The 11,644-nt window shown below is 40.4% G+C and overlaps 1 protein-coding gene across 1 annotated transcript; it reads left to right on the forward strand.

Moving 5' to 3' along the window:
• Positions 1-623: 623 nt before the first annotated feature.
• Positions 624-8,433, forward strand: LOC104983468 (zinc finger protein 239-like; the record flags this gene model as incomplete). Its single annotated transcript, XM_010832904.1, has 3 exons — positions 624-746; positions 7,300-7,791; positions 8,044-8,433. Coding segments are annotated over 3 exons (1,005 nt in total), but the record flags the coding sequence as incomplete, so codon positions are not given.
• Positions 8,434-11,644: the final 3,211 nt, after the last annotated feature.

An 11,644-nucleotide genomic window follows, 5' to 3' on the forward strand; every position in this document is an offset into this window, starting at 1 on the left:
CGTTTATGGAGCCCATCTTTGCATGAAATGTTCCCTTGGTATGTCTAATTTTCTTAAAGAGATCTCTAGTCTTTCCCATTCTGTTGTTTTCCTCTATTTCTTTGCATCGATCACTGAGGAAGGCTTTCTTATCTCTCCTTGCTATTCTTTGGAACTCTTCATTCAGTTGCTTATATCTTTCCTTTTCTCCTTTGCTTTTCACTTCTCTTCTTTTCACAGCTATTTGTAAGGCCTCCCCAGACAGCCATTTTGCTTTTTTGTATTTCTTTTCCGTGGGGATGGTCTTGATCCCTGTCTCCTGTACAATGTCATGAACCTCTGTGCATAGTTCATCAGACACTCTATGTATCAGATCTAGTCCCTTAAATCTATTTCTCACTTCCACTGTATAAAAGTAGGGAAAACCACTAGACCATTCAGGTATGCAGGATATCATAATCTTAGCAAAAAGGGGAAATTATAAATTAGAGTTGAGACCAACAGTTTGCTTGAAGCAGCTTTTAATGGATCTATCAAAACATTACTTCAACTGAATTGAGCTTTACCCCTCTTACCTCTTCTCATTTTGTGTGAAACTAAGAATCCTCCTCAGGGCCCGTTGGTGAAATGTGTTTTCATTTCAGGCACAATTGACCTTCAAGGATATGTTCATAGATTTCACTCCTGAGGAGTGGGAATGCCTGAACCCTGCCCAGAGGACCTTGTACCAGGACACGATGGTGGAGACCCTCAGGAACCTGCTGTCTGTAGGTGAGGATCACTTCCCCCTGAAGTAGGGATCTTCCCTGGGGTACCTCTGCATGTTCCCTCTGTACCTTTTGAGATCCAGTTTTTCTTGACTAAGCTCGAAACCTTGTTGACTCACACATGTAAAGCTTCCTGATTGGCATCAGGAGTTTAAACTTGACTTTCCTTCAGGTGACCTGCCCACTGTGTGATACACATGGAGTTTCTCCACAGCTCGAGTGTTTATAAAGCTGATTTCAAACTTTGAAATATCCAGTTGCCTGTTTTCTAGCCCTGTGTTCTTGGTTCCGTAGTTCTTAGATAGGAACTAGATACCTGCTGCATATTATACTGTATATTATACTATTCCCTGTGCATTCAGAAGGAGATAGATAGTAAATTCATTTGAGAAGTATTTTTCTGTCGGTTTATAATATCCTCACTCCTTGGCTGACAAAAGAGCTGCATTCTACACCTGCCTATGCAGGAGACACGGGTTCGATCCTTGGTCTGGGAAGATCCCACACGTCACAGAGCAGCTACACTTCTGTGCCTCAGCTACGAGCCAGCACTCTAGAGCCTGGAAGCTGCAACTACTGAGCCCACATGGGACAAGTACTGAAGCCCATGCACCCAGGAGAAGCCGCAGCAAGTGAGGAGGATGAGCACTGCAACTGGAGCGTAGCCCCTACTTGCTGAACTTGGGGAAAAGACCAAGCAGCAGCGATTACTCACCCGAGCCAAAAGAAATCAAATGTATTAAAAATAACAGATATATTTATTAAAAAAAGAAGAGAGAGAGGTTGGATTCTGGAAGAAGCCACAGTATGTGGCATTACTTCTGAGTAGGAATTTCTGTTGCTTATCTGAACGTTACCTCCATTCTTGTGGCACAAGAAAGAAGACCCCTGGATTGTGGAGAATGAGGTGCTAATAGCAAACATCCAGATGAGTGGGAAAGTATCCACAGTGTGATCACAGGTCAGCTGTCACAAGGACAGAGAAGAAGCCACACCATTCATGGTGTTTGGGAAACTCTCCAAGTGGGAGAGTTCTGTGAGAAAACAGATGTTTAATGTTTGTGAACTCTCACAGGAGATTTTTCTTCTCCCTAACTTACAGCTCTGTTCTTTGACCTGTGAAATGTACAGTACCCTCGAGTGGTGCTGTAACCCCCACAGAGATGAAAGCAAGGTCTTTTTTGGGGGGCTTGTACTGAGTCTTTTTTGGTATGTGGACTTCTGTCTATTTGAGACGAGTGAGGGCTACTCTGTAGTTGCAGGGAGCATGGTTTCTCATTGTGGTGGCTTCTTTTGTTGTGAAGCACAGGCCCTAGGCACAAGGGCTTGAATAGTTTTACCATACAAGCTCAGTATCTGTGATTCATCAGCTTAGTCTCCATGACATGTGAAATCTTCCCAGAACAAGAATCAAGCCCATGTCTCCCATATTACTAAGCAGATTCTTACCAGGGAGCCACCAGGGTGTTAGGGAAATTAAATAAATAGTCTTATTTAGGCTTCAAGACAAAGCAGTGCATTCTTCTGACCTTGCTTCTAACCTGCATGGAAACTGCCCTGAGTCTGAATGTCCTGACTGTCTCCTGTGAATGCCAGGCTTGCAGCACCATAGATAAGATAGGGGACAAATCGTGAGATTGTTCAGCCTTTGCAGGGGCCCTTGCCAACCAACCCCAGGTTTAACACCATCCAAGTTGGTGCCTGGATCCTCCTCTCAGCTTACCGTGAGGTAAATAAAGTTAACTTAAAACTGTCTAAAGAAAAGTTACAACTGGAAAAAGAATCACGCGATTTGTGAGGATGATTACCCATATTACAATGTCACATTATATTTTGGCTGATCAAATCTTCACTTTTTAAGTCAACTCTCTTTAGCCAGCGCACAGCTCCAATAGTGTCCCCCACTGCCCTTTCTCTCTCCATTCTTTGTCCTGTTGTAGCCTTACACCCCTCCCAACCCCTCTGTCTCCTTCTCCATCAGCTGGTCCCCTTCTAACTGCCCCTGTCTCTGAGGGGGGAGTGGGAGCCCAGGTTCCCCCACCCTAGCAAGTTTGTTAACCCCTTTAGATTCTTCTGATCAAAGACCCCCATCTCCCTGGAGAGACATTCCAAGATTTTTATGAGTCCTTCTGTCCCTGTTATCACAGTCAATTTGAGCACTGTTCGATCTGTATTATAGCCATAAAGCTATGATGATAGAAAGGAAAGATAACTTTTTTGATGCAGGATGGCCATGATATTGTTTAGACTCTGGAGAAAACTGGTTAAGATGAATTCTTTTTTTTCTTTGGAAATGCAAAACCGGTTCTTTTTACCTGTGGAATTAAAAACAGCAAGTTTGTTTAAAAAGGCCTGTCGAAAAAAAAGTTTAAAGTTAACCTTTGCCAATGCTTCCCAGATGACTCTAGTGGTGAAAAACCTGCCAGCCCCTGGGGGAGACACAGGAGAAGTGGATTTGATCCCTGGGTAGGGAAGATCCCCTGAGAAGTGAATGGAACCCACTCCAGTATTCTTGCCTGGAGAGTACCATCATGGACAGAGGAGCCTGGTGGGCTACAGTCCATGGGGTTGCAGGGGGTTGGACAGGAGTGAAGCGACCCTGCATAGTGTGCAACCTTTGCCATGTCCTGGAAATATGTAACCCATTTTTCCAGGGATTTCAGTCTTGGGCAAATTAGAATTTTAAACCACGGGGCAGGGGGTGGGAAAAAAAGAGTGAAAGAGACATTTTAAATCTCAGGCAGGAAAGTATGAGAGCTCTCATGTCTGTCGATCTGCATTTATGTTTATCTCAATGTGTGTCTTTGTTTTTGGATAATATTGCTGAGGTTTATTTGTAAATAAGCTCTAATTCAATTGTTTGTATAAAAAAAAAAAAGAAGCACTTACAAATCAAACAATTACAAGAGAAATTAACCTAAATGAATTTCAGGTTTATGTGACCTGGAAAATATTCAATATTAAATATCTAGTATTAATGTTTCTTTGCTAATTTAATTAAGACATGTCTTGAATCTTCAACATTGTCTCATACATTTATTGTACCTACTTATAAGGTTGTCAACAGTTAAAGTAACTCAAGTGAAGAAACTTTTAAGGGAAGACAGCAAATGTAATTGGAGCTTTTAGATAAACTCTGTCTAAAATAGTCTCTCCAGATTTGAATAACCTGAATTTCTAGGGTTGTGCTAAACTGAGTGATGAAAGTTCGTTGACTATCTAGGTTATTTCCAAATAAAATAAGATTCTGAAACACATATTACTGAAAACTCATTTCCTCTTACAGAGAAACTAAAGAGATTTTGGACTATTAATGACTACGTTTGGTGCCACCCTGAGACGTTCTCTATAGGAAAGCAAATATTCTTAGACATTATCACTAGTCTTATTCTTAGACATTTTCACCAGTCTACAAAATGCTCATCAGTCTACAAAATGCTAATATAACAGACAGCTCATGGTTGCTTAAGGAAAGTAAGACGTGTGTTTTTAGTAAGAAAGGTATGAGAAATATTGGTCAATCACCTTGCTTTGTCTCCTCTGGTTAATTTGTCTCAGGACCCTCCCTTTGGGTACACAGGCACACCCTGGATCTTGAAGTAAAGGCTTCTCAGAGGAGCAAAACTCATTATGGCCTGGAATGATCCTCTGACTTTTAACTCCAAGGCACCTTTCTGCACTTGTGTACTGTCTCCTTCATCAGACAGGGTTTTTTCCTTTCTTTGTCCTTGCCATGACTGTTCCCTTAAAGTAAGAGACAAACTGCCTGTTTACCCTGTTTTTGTTGGCTGTAAATTCCTCGACCGGAGCCGACCTATCTCTTATCTCAGGGCACGCAAAGAGGAGGGTAGCTGATTGTAGATGTCCAACCTGCAGCCCTTCCAACTGCTACCTCAAAATTACATTTTATTAAGGAAAATGGAAAGTACTTCTGACTTACACATGGCTATTTCTAAACGAACAAAGTGATTTTTTTTTTAAAGAGAGAGAGGTTTCATGGAGAGTGGACTCCAAGAAAAGAGGTCCCAGAAGGCAAGGTCTTTATATGTTCTGCAACAATCTGTCATTTGACTCCTGTCAATTTTGTTGCTTGACTTTGGGTAGCATGTGATGAGGTATTTCAAAGGGATTTACTTCCCCTTGTCCCCCTCCTGTGGTAATTAGTGCTGTTAGGTGCATTGACTGTTGCGTGTTTTATAGAAAAAATAAGAAGTTACTTTTTCTTTTTTTGCTGTGACAATGGCAGTCTGGTTCCTAGTTCTCCATTCATGGATGGAATCTGTGCCCCCTACAGTGGAAGCACATGGTCCTAACTACTGGACTACAGGGAGTTTGTCTCAAAGGTTACTTTTGCTTAAAAGATATATTTACTTCCTGTCATGCTTATTGTGACATGTCTCTTTGTCTACATTGCATATTGTATGTTGTTATTTTACATTTCATGCCCAAGAGAGTTGTCTCTGACTCTAGTTAACTAAGTTTTCCAATCACATTATTTTATCTGCATAACAGTACGTTAAAAATTTATTTAAAATTTGTTTGATTTTGGCTGCACCAGGACTTTGTTGCTTCAGGGGCTTTTCTCTACTTGCAGTGAGCAAGGGCTACCCTCTAGTTACAGTGCATGGACTTCTCATTCTAGTGGATTCTCTTGTTGCAATGCGTGGTCTCTTCTGTGTTTGTGCCGTAGTTGTGACTCCCCAGCTCTAGAGCACAGAATCATCACTTGTGGCCTACAGGCTTAGTTGTTCTCAGGCATGTGGGAATTTCCTGGATCAGGGATCAAACCTGTGTGCCCTGCACTAGTAGGTGGATTCTTTACCTCTGAGCCACAAGGGAAGCCCCAAAGCTTGTTCCTTTACATGTATCTTGGAGCCAGTGAACTGGGTGAGTTTAGGTTACTGTGTAGATAGGGAGTTGATGTATTGAATGATTATTGTGTAAGTAGAGAATGTTTCACTTACTTTTTGTTTTTTAAAAATGACAGTCTTTTTGTATTACACACTATAACTGACATGAACCACTTGTTAATGTCATAAAATGCCTATATGTCTATCTACTGATAGATTTCTAAGAGGTATTTGGAAAACGGTTTATTTTTTTTATTTTTTAAATTATTTTAGGGAATTCCCTGACAGTCCAATGGATAGGATTCAGTAGTTTCACTGCAGTGAGCCTGGATTTAATCCATGGTCATGGAAGTAAGATCTCATAAGCCATATAGTCCGGGGTGGGGGGGGGAATATATATATATATATATATATATATAGTTTACAGAATTCTTTATTTTCTCAATGCAGTATTTGTGGAATAGTTACTAAGTGCCATTTATTTTTACATTATTCGTTAGAATGCTTCTTTTGCATTATTTACCATTCCAATGTATTGCCTTTTGATGCTTGTTTGCTCAGTTGCTCAGTCCTGTCTGACTCTTTGTGATCTCATGGACTGTTGGCCACCAAGCTTTCCTATCCATGGAATTTTTTTTCAGGCAAGAATAGTGCACTGGGTTGTGATTTCCTCTTCCAGGGGATCTTTCCTACTCAGGGATTGTATCCCACTATGCCGTGTCTTTTGCATTGGCAGGCAGCTTGTTTACCAGTGAGTCACCTCTCTAGTCCTGTATGTTCTTTACCATTTAAATATGTATAAGTATACATAAAGTGTGTACAATATACCATTAGTTTCTCCTCAATTATGAGACAGCAGTGTGTTTAGTACAAAGTAGGATGATCTTTGAGGTCATGGTGGGAAAATATGTTTTGTTTGTCAACTGACATGAGTTTGCATAAAATGAATGTTTTCTGATTGTGTTTGAAACTAAACTACCCTAAAATTAATTTGAATTACTTCACTCTTTTTTAAAGAGTTCTATTTATTTATTGTTCTATAGTTTTAAGATCATCATTGTGAAGATTCATAATTCTGTTCAGGATGGATATGACTTTTGGTATAATATCATGTGTTCAACAGGAAATTATTTATTTATGAATTGTAACTAATAGAATACCTGTGGTTCTTTATGTCTTGTAGATATGTCTCATATACATATGATGAAGAAATTACAGGTAAAAGCAAACAGTAGTAAAGGGGAAATTTTTTAAGAATGATGTTTGGAAGAGCTGAAAGCCTTGAAAGCAAAGATTTTCGCCTCAGGAAGATCCAGGAAAATATACATGACTTTGACTGTATGTGGACAGATGATGAAAGAAACGACAAAGGAATCTCTACATCCCATAACAAAAACCTCATTGATGGAAGAGATCATCATAGTAGAAGTGATGCAGGAAATAGACCTTTTGAAAGGCACAGATCAAGCTTTCAGGATGAATTGCAGATGGTACAATCTGAAGGGATAATTTTTGAATGTAGTCAAGTTGTGACAGATGTCAGCACCTCAGGTTTACCATCTCAGAGAACTCGTAATGTCTGCAAAGGCTTTTCTCATAAAGATGAGAATGCTGTTATGCATCCTTGAGAAATGTTACCAGACCATGAAACAAAAAACAAAAGACCTTACAAATGTAATGAATGTGATATAACCTTTCTTCAGGACTCAGAAATCACTGGACATCAAAGAATCCATACAGGAGGGAAACCATATAAATGCGACATGTGTGGCAAGGCTTTTAATCAAACTACAAAACTTGCAGTTCATTGGAGAATTCATACTGGAGAGAAACCATGTAAATGTGATGTATGTGACAAGGCTTTTATTCAAATTGGAAACCTTGCAGTTCATCGTTATATTCACACTGGAGAGAAACCATATAAATGTGATGTGTGTGGTCACTGCTTTAAACAAAGTACACACCTTGAAAATCATCGGAGAACTCATACCGGAGTGAAACCATATAAATGTGATGTTTCTGGAAAAGCCTTTAGTGTAAATGCAAGCCATGCAGTTCATCAGAGACTTCATACTGGAAAGAAACCATATAAATGTGATGTATGTGGCAAGACTTTCATTCAAACTTCAAACCTTGCAATTCACGAGAAAATTCATACTGGAGAGAAACCATATAAATGTGATGTATGTGGCAAGGCCTTTAATCAAGCTGAAAAATTTGTAATTTATTGGAGAGTTCATACTGGAGAGAAACCATATAAATCTGATGTATGTAGCCTATGCTTTACTCAAAACTCACAGCTTGCAGTTCATCAGCAAACTCATATGGGAGAGAAGCCATACAAATGTGATGTATGTGGCAAAGGCTTTAGTGAAACTTCAAGCCTTGCAGTTCATTGGAAAATTCATGCTGGAGAGAAACTATATAAATGTGATGTATGTTGCAAGGTCTTCAATCAGACTGCAAAACTTGGACTTCATCAGAGAATTCATACTGGAGAGAAACCTTATAAATGTGATGTGTGTGGCAAGGCGTTCAGTCATACTGGAAACCTTGCTGTTCATCGGAGAGCTCATACTGGAGAGAAACCATATAAATGTGATGTATGTGGCAAGGCTTTTAGTCAAACTGCAAGCCTTGTAGTTCATCAGAGAATTCATACTGGAGAGAAACCATATAATTGTGCTATATGTGGCAAGGCTTTCAGTATAAGTTCAAGCCTTGCTGTTCATCAGAGAGTTCATACTGGAGAGAAACCACATAAATGTGATGTATGTGGCAAGGCCTTTAGTAGAACTACAAGCCTTGCAGTTCATCAGAGAATTCATACTGGAGAGAAGCCATATAAATGTGATATATGTGGCAATGCCTTTAAACCTTGCAGTTCCTCAGAGAGCTCATACTGGAGAGAAACCATATAAAGGTGACGTGTGTGGCAAGGCCTTTAGTAGAACTACAAGCCTTGCACTTCATCAGAGAATTCATACTGGAGAGAAGCCATACAAATGCAATGTATGTGACAAGGCATTTAGTCATACTGGAAACCTAACTGTTCATCAGAGACTTTATACTGGAGTGAAACCATATAAATGTGATCTGTATGGCAAGACTTTCAGAGTAACTTCACACTTTGCTGTTCATTTGAGAGCACATACTGGAGAGAAGCAATATAAATGTGATTTATGTGGCAAGGGCTTTAATGAAGCTGCAAAGCTTGCAGTTCATCGGAGATTCCATACGGGAGAGAAACCATATAACTGTGATGTATGTAGCAGAGCCTTTAGTCAAACTGCAAACCTTGCAGTTCATCGGAAAATTCATACTGGAGAGAAACTATATAAATGTCATGTATGTTGCAAGGCCTTTAATCAGACTGCAAAACTTGGACTTCATCAGAGAATTCATACTGGAGAGAAACCATATAAATGTGATATATGTCGCAAGGCGTTTGTTTGTACTGGAAACCTTGCTGTTCATCAGAGAGTTCATACTGGAGAGAAACCATATAATTGTGGTATATGTGGCTTTCAGTGTAAGGTCAAGCCTTGCTCTTCATCAGAGAATTCATACTGGAGAGAACTTTACAAATATAAAAATTGTGACAAACCATTTAGGCACAGTCATCCATAACTCATCATCAGGCAGTTCAGACAGGAGAGAAACCATATAAATATGATGTATATGGCCGGTGCTTTACTTGAAATGATGAACTTAGAAACCATTGGAGAATTCATACTAGAGAGAAACATTAGAAATGTGACAGTTGAAACATTTTAGTGCAAATGTCGTGAGTGTGACAAAGCCTTTAGTCAGTGTTCAGGCCTTATAATTCAGAGAATTCATACTGTATAGAAAACATACAAGTGAAATGAATGTGTCAGAGTTTCTAGTGCATATTCAGCATTAACTGCCCAGTAGGCAGTTCATACAGAAGAGAAATTATGTGCCTAACCCTGCCGTTGCAGATCATTGGCTTAAGTATTATATATTATGATGTAAACAAGTTTTTTTTTTTTTTATCATATAAGTATTTGAAGTTTTGTCATCATAAGCATGGAACAGAAACTTTTATAAAGAAGAATGCATTTCTCATTAAAAGTTTTTTTCTCTCATTAATAATCTTTAAAATTTATTTTTGGCTATGCTAGGTCTTCATTATGCTGGCTTCTTTCTCTTTTTGCAGCAGTAGGGCTATGAATTCTCCACATAAACTTGGTTGGGGTATGGTTGGAGACTGGCATTTTGATGCTTCTTTTGGTCAGTCCAGAGGACTCAATGCCTTTTTGTTTTTGGGGCTGTGCTGAGCCTATTTTTTGCTGTACGTGGGCTTTCTCTAGTTGCAGCAAGCAGAAGCGACTTTCTAGTTACTTGCGTTCAGGCTTCTCACTGCTGTAGCTACTCTTGTTGCAGAGCACAGGCTTTAGAGTACAGGCTCAGTACTTGTGTTGCATGGGCTTAGTTGCTCCAACGCACATGGTATCCTCTCAGACCAGGGATCAAACCCGGGTCCTATGCATTGGCAGTTAGATTATTTACCACACCACCACCAGGGAATTTCTACTCCTGGTGGTGCAGGAGTAAGAGACGCGGGTTTGATCCCTGAGTTGGGAGGAGGGCGTGGCAACCTATCCATGGCAGAGGAGTCTGGTGGACTACAGTCCATAGGGTCCCAAACAGTCAGACATGACTGAAGAGACTTACTTCACAGGCACAGGGAAGGATTATTCATAGACTCTGAGGACCATCAGCTCCATAGCAATCTGTAGTGCAAAGACTTATTCTGGAGATGATACAGCTGCTATTTCTTGCTGCCAGTGCAGTGGGGTTCTCTCCATGTCTTTCCAAATCACGTGCATGTGCCACATACCTGAACAATACAAATAAACAGGAACTCTTGTGAATGGATGGTGGGAATGTAAATAGTACATGGGAAGCAGTATGGAGGTTCCTCAAATATTACAAATAAAACATGCATAGGACCTCACAGTCTCACTTCTGATTATATATCCAAAGGAAGCAGAATCAGTATATTTTAAAGAATGTTTATTTATTTGACTGCAGTGGGTCTTAGTTGTGGATCATGGGATCTTCATTGCATCACACAGGACGTTTAATCATGGCATGGGGGCTCTGGAGTATGCAGCCTTTGTCTTTGCAGTGCCTGGGCTTAGTTGCTCCGCCTCCTGGGGGATCTCAAGTCCCCATACTATTTCTGAGTCTCCAGAAGCAAAAGCAGGGGTGTGCCCTGCTTTTACGAAGGATTGAACACAAATTCTCTTTGTTGCAAGGCAGATTCTTAACCTGGAATTCCTGTGACCACCAGAATGTCCTGTGAAAAATCAGTGATTTGAACGAGTTACCTGCATTTGTATAACCAATATTTCTTTATCCACAACAATCATTTGTAGAAATAACCTAAATGTTTGTTGACAGATAAGTCAATTATAAAAACGTGTGTGTGACAGGCTTCCCAGGTAGTACTATTGATAAAGAACCACCTGCCCCTACAGGAGACATAAGAGATGAAGGTTTGATCCCTGGGTTGGGACGATGCCCTGAAGGAGGGCATGCCAATCCATTCCAGTATTCTTGCTTGGAGAATCCCATGGACAGAGGACCCTGGTGGGCTAAGGTCCATAGTGTCACAAAAAGTAGGACACAACTGAAGTGTCTGAGCACACAGCACATGAGACAGACTGGGACCTGAGGCCCTTTACTGCAGGGCTTGCTCCTGGACAAATGTCTCCTTGGGCATCAGAACACAAAGACACTGTAAGGGACCAAAGAAAATGTAGTCACCCACATGTGCAGTTGGAGCAATTCTGAACAATAAGAAATTAAAAGGCCACAGACCAGCTGCTATTTCTGAGGTTCCAGAAGCAAAAGCAGGGATGTGACCACCCCACCCCATTTAGGGGACCGGCCTACCTCCCACTCCCACCTGTTGGAAAACAGCAAGGGAAACCTACTTTTTCTTGCTCTTACTGCGGCAGGAACCCCAATAAAGCCCTGCCTGAATTTGTCCTCTGGTCTGTTAATTATTTCTAT

This window comes from Bison bison, unplaced genomic scaffold (genome assembly GCF_000754665.1).
Source record: "Bison bison bison isolate TAMUID 2011002044 unplaced genomic scaffold, Bison_UMD1.0 scf7180017862745, whole genome shotgun sequence".
In the NCBI taxonomy this organism is placed as follows: Eukaryota; Metazoa; Chordata; class Mammalia; order Artiodactyla; family Bovidae; genus Bison; species Bison bison.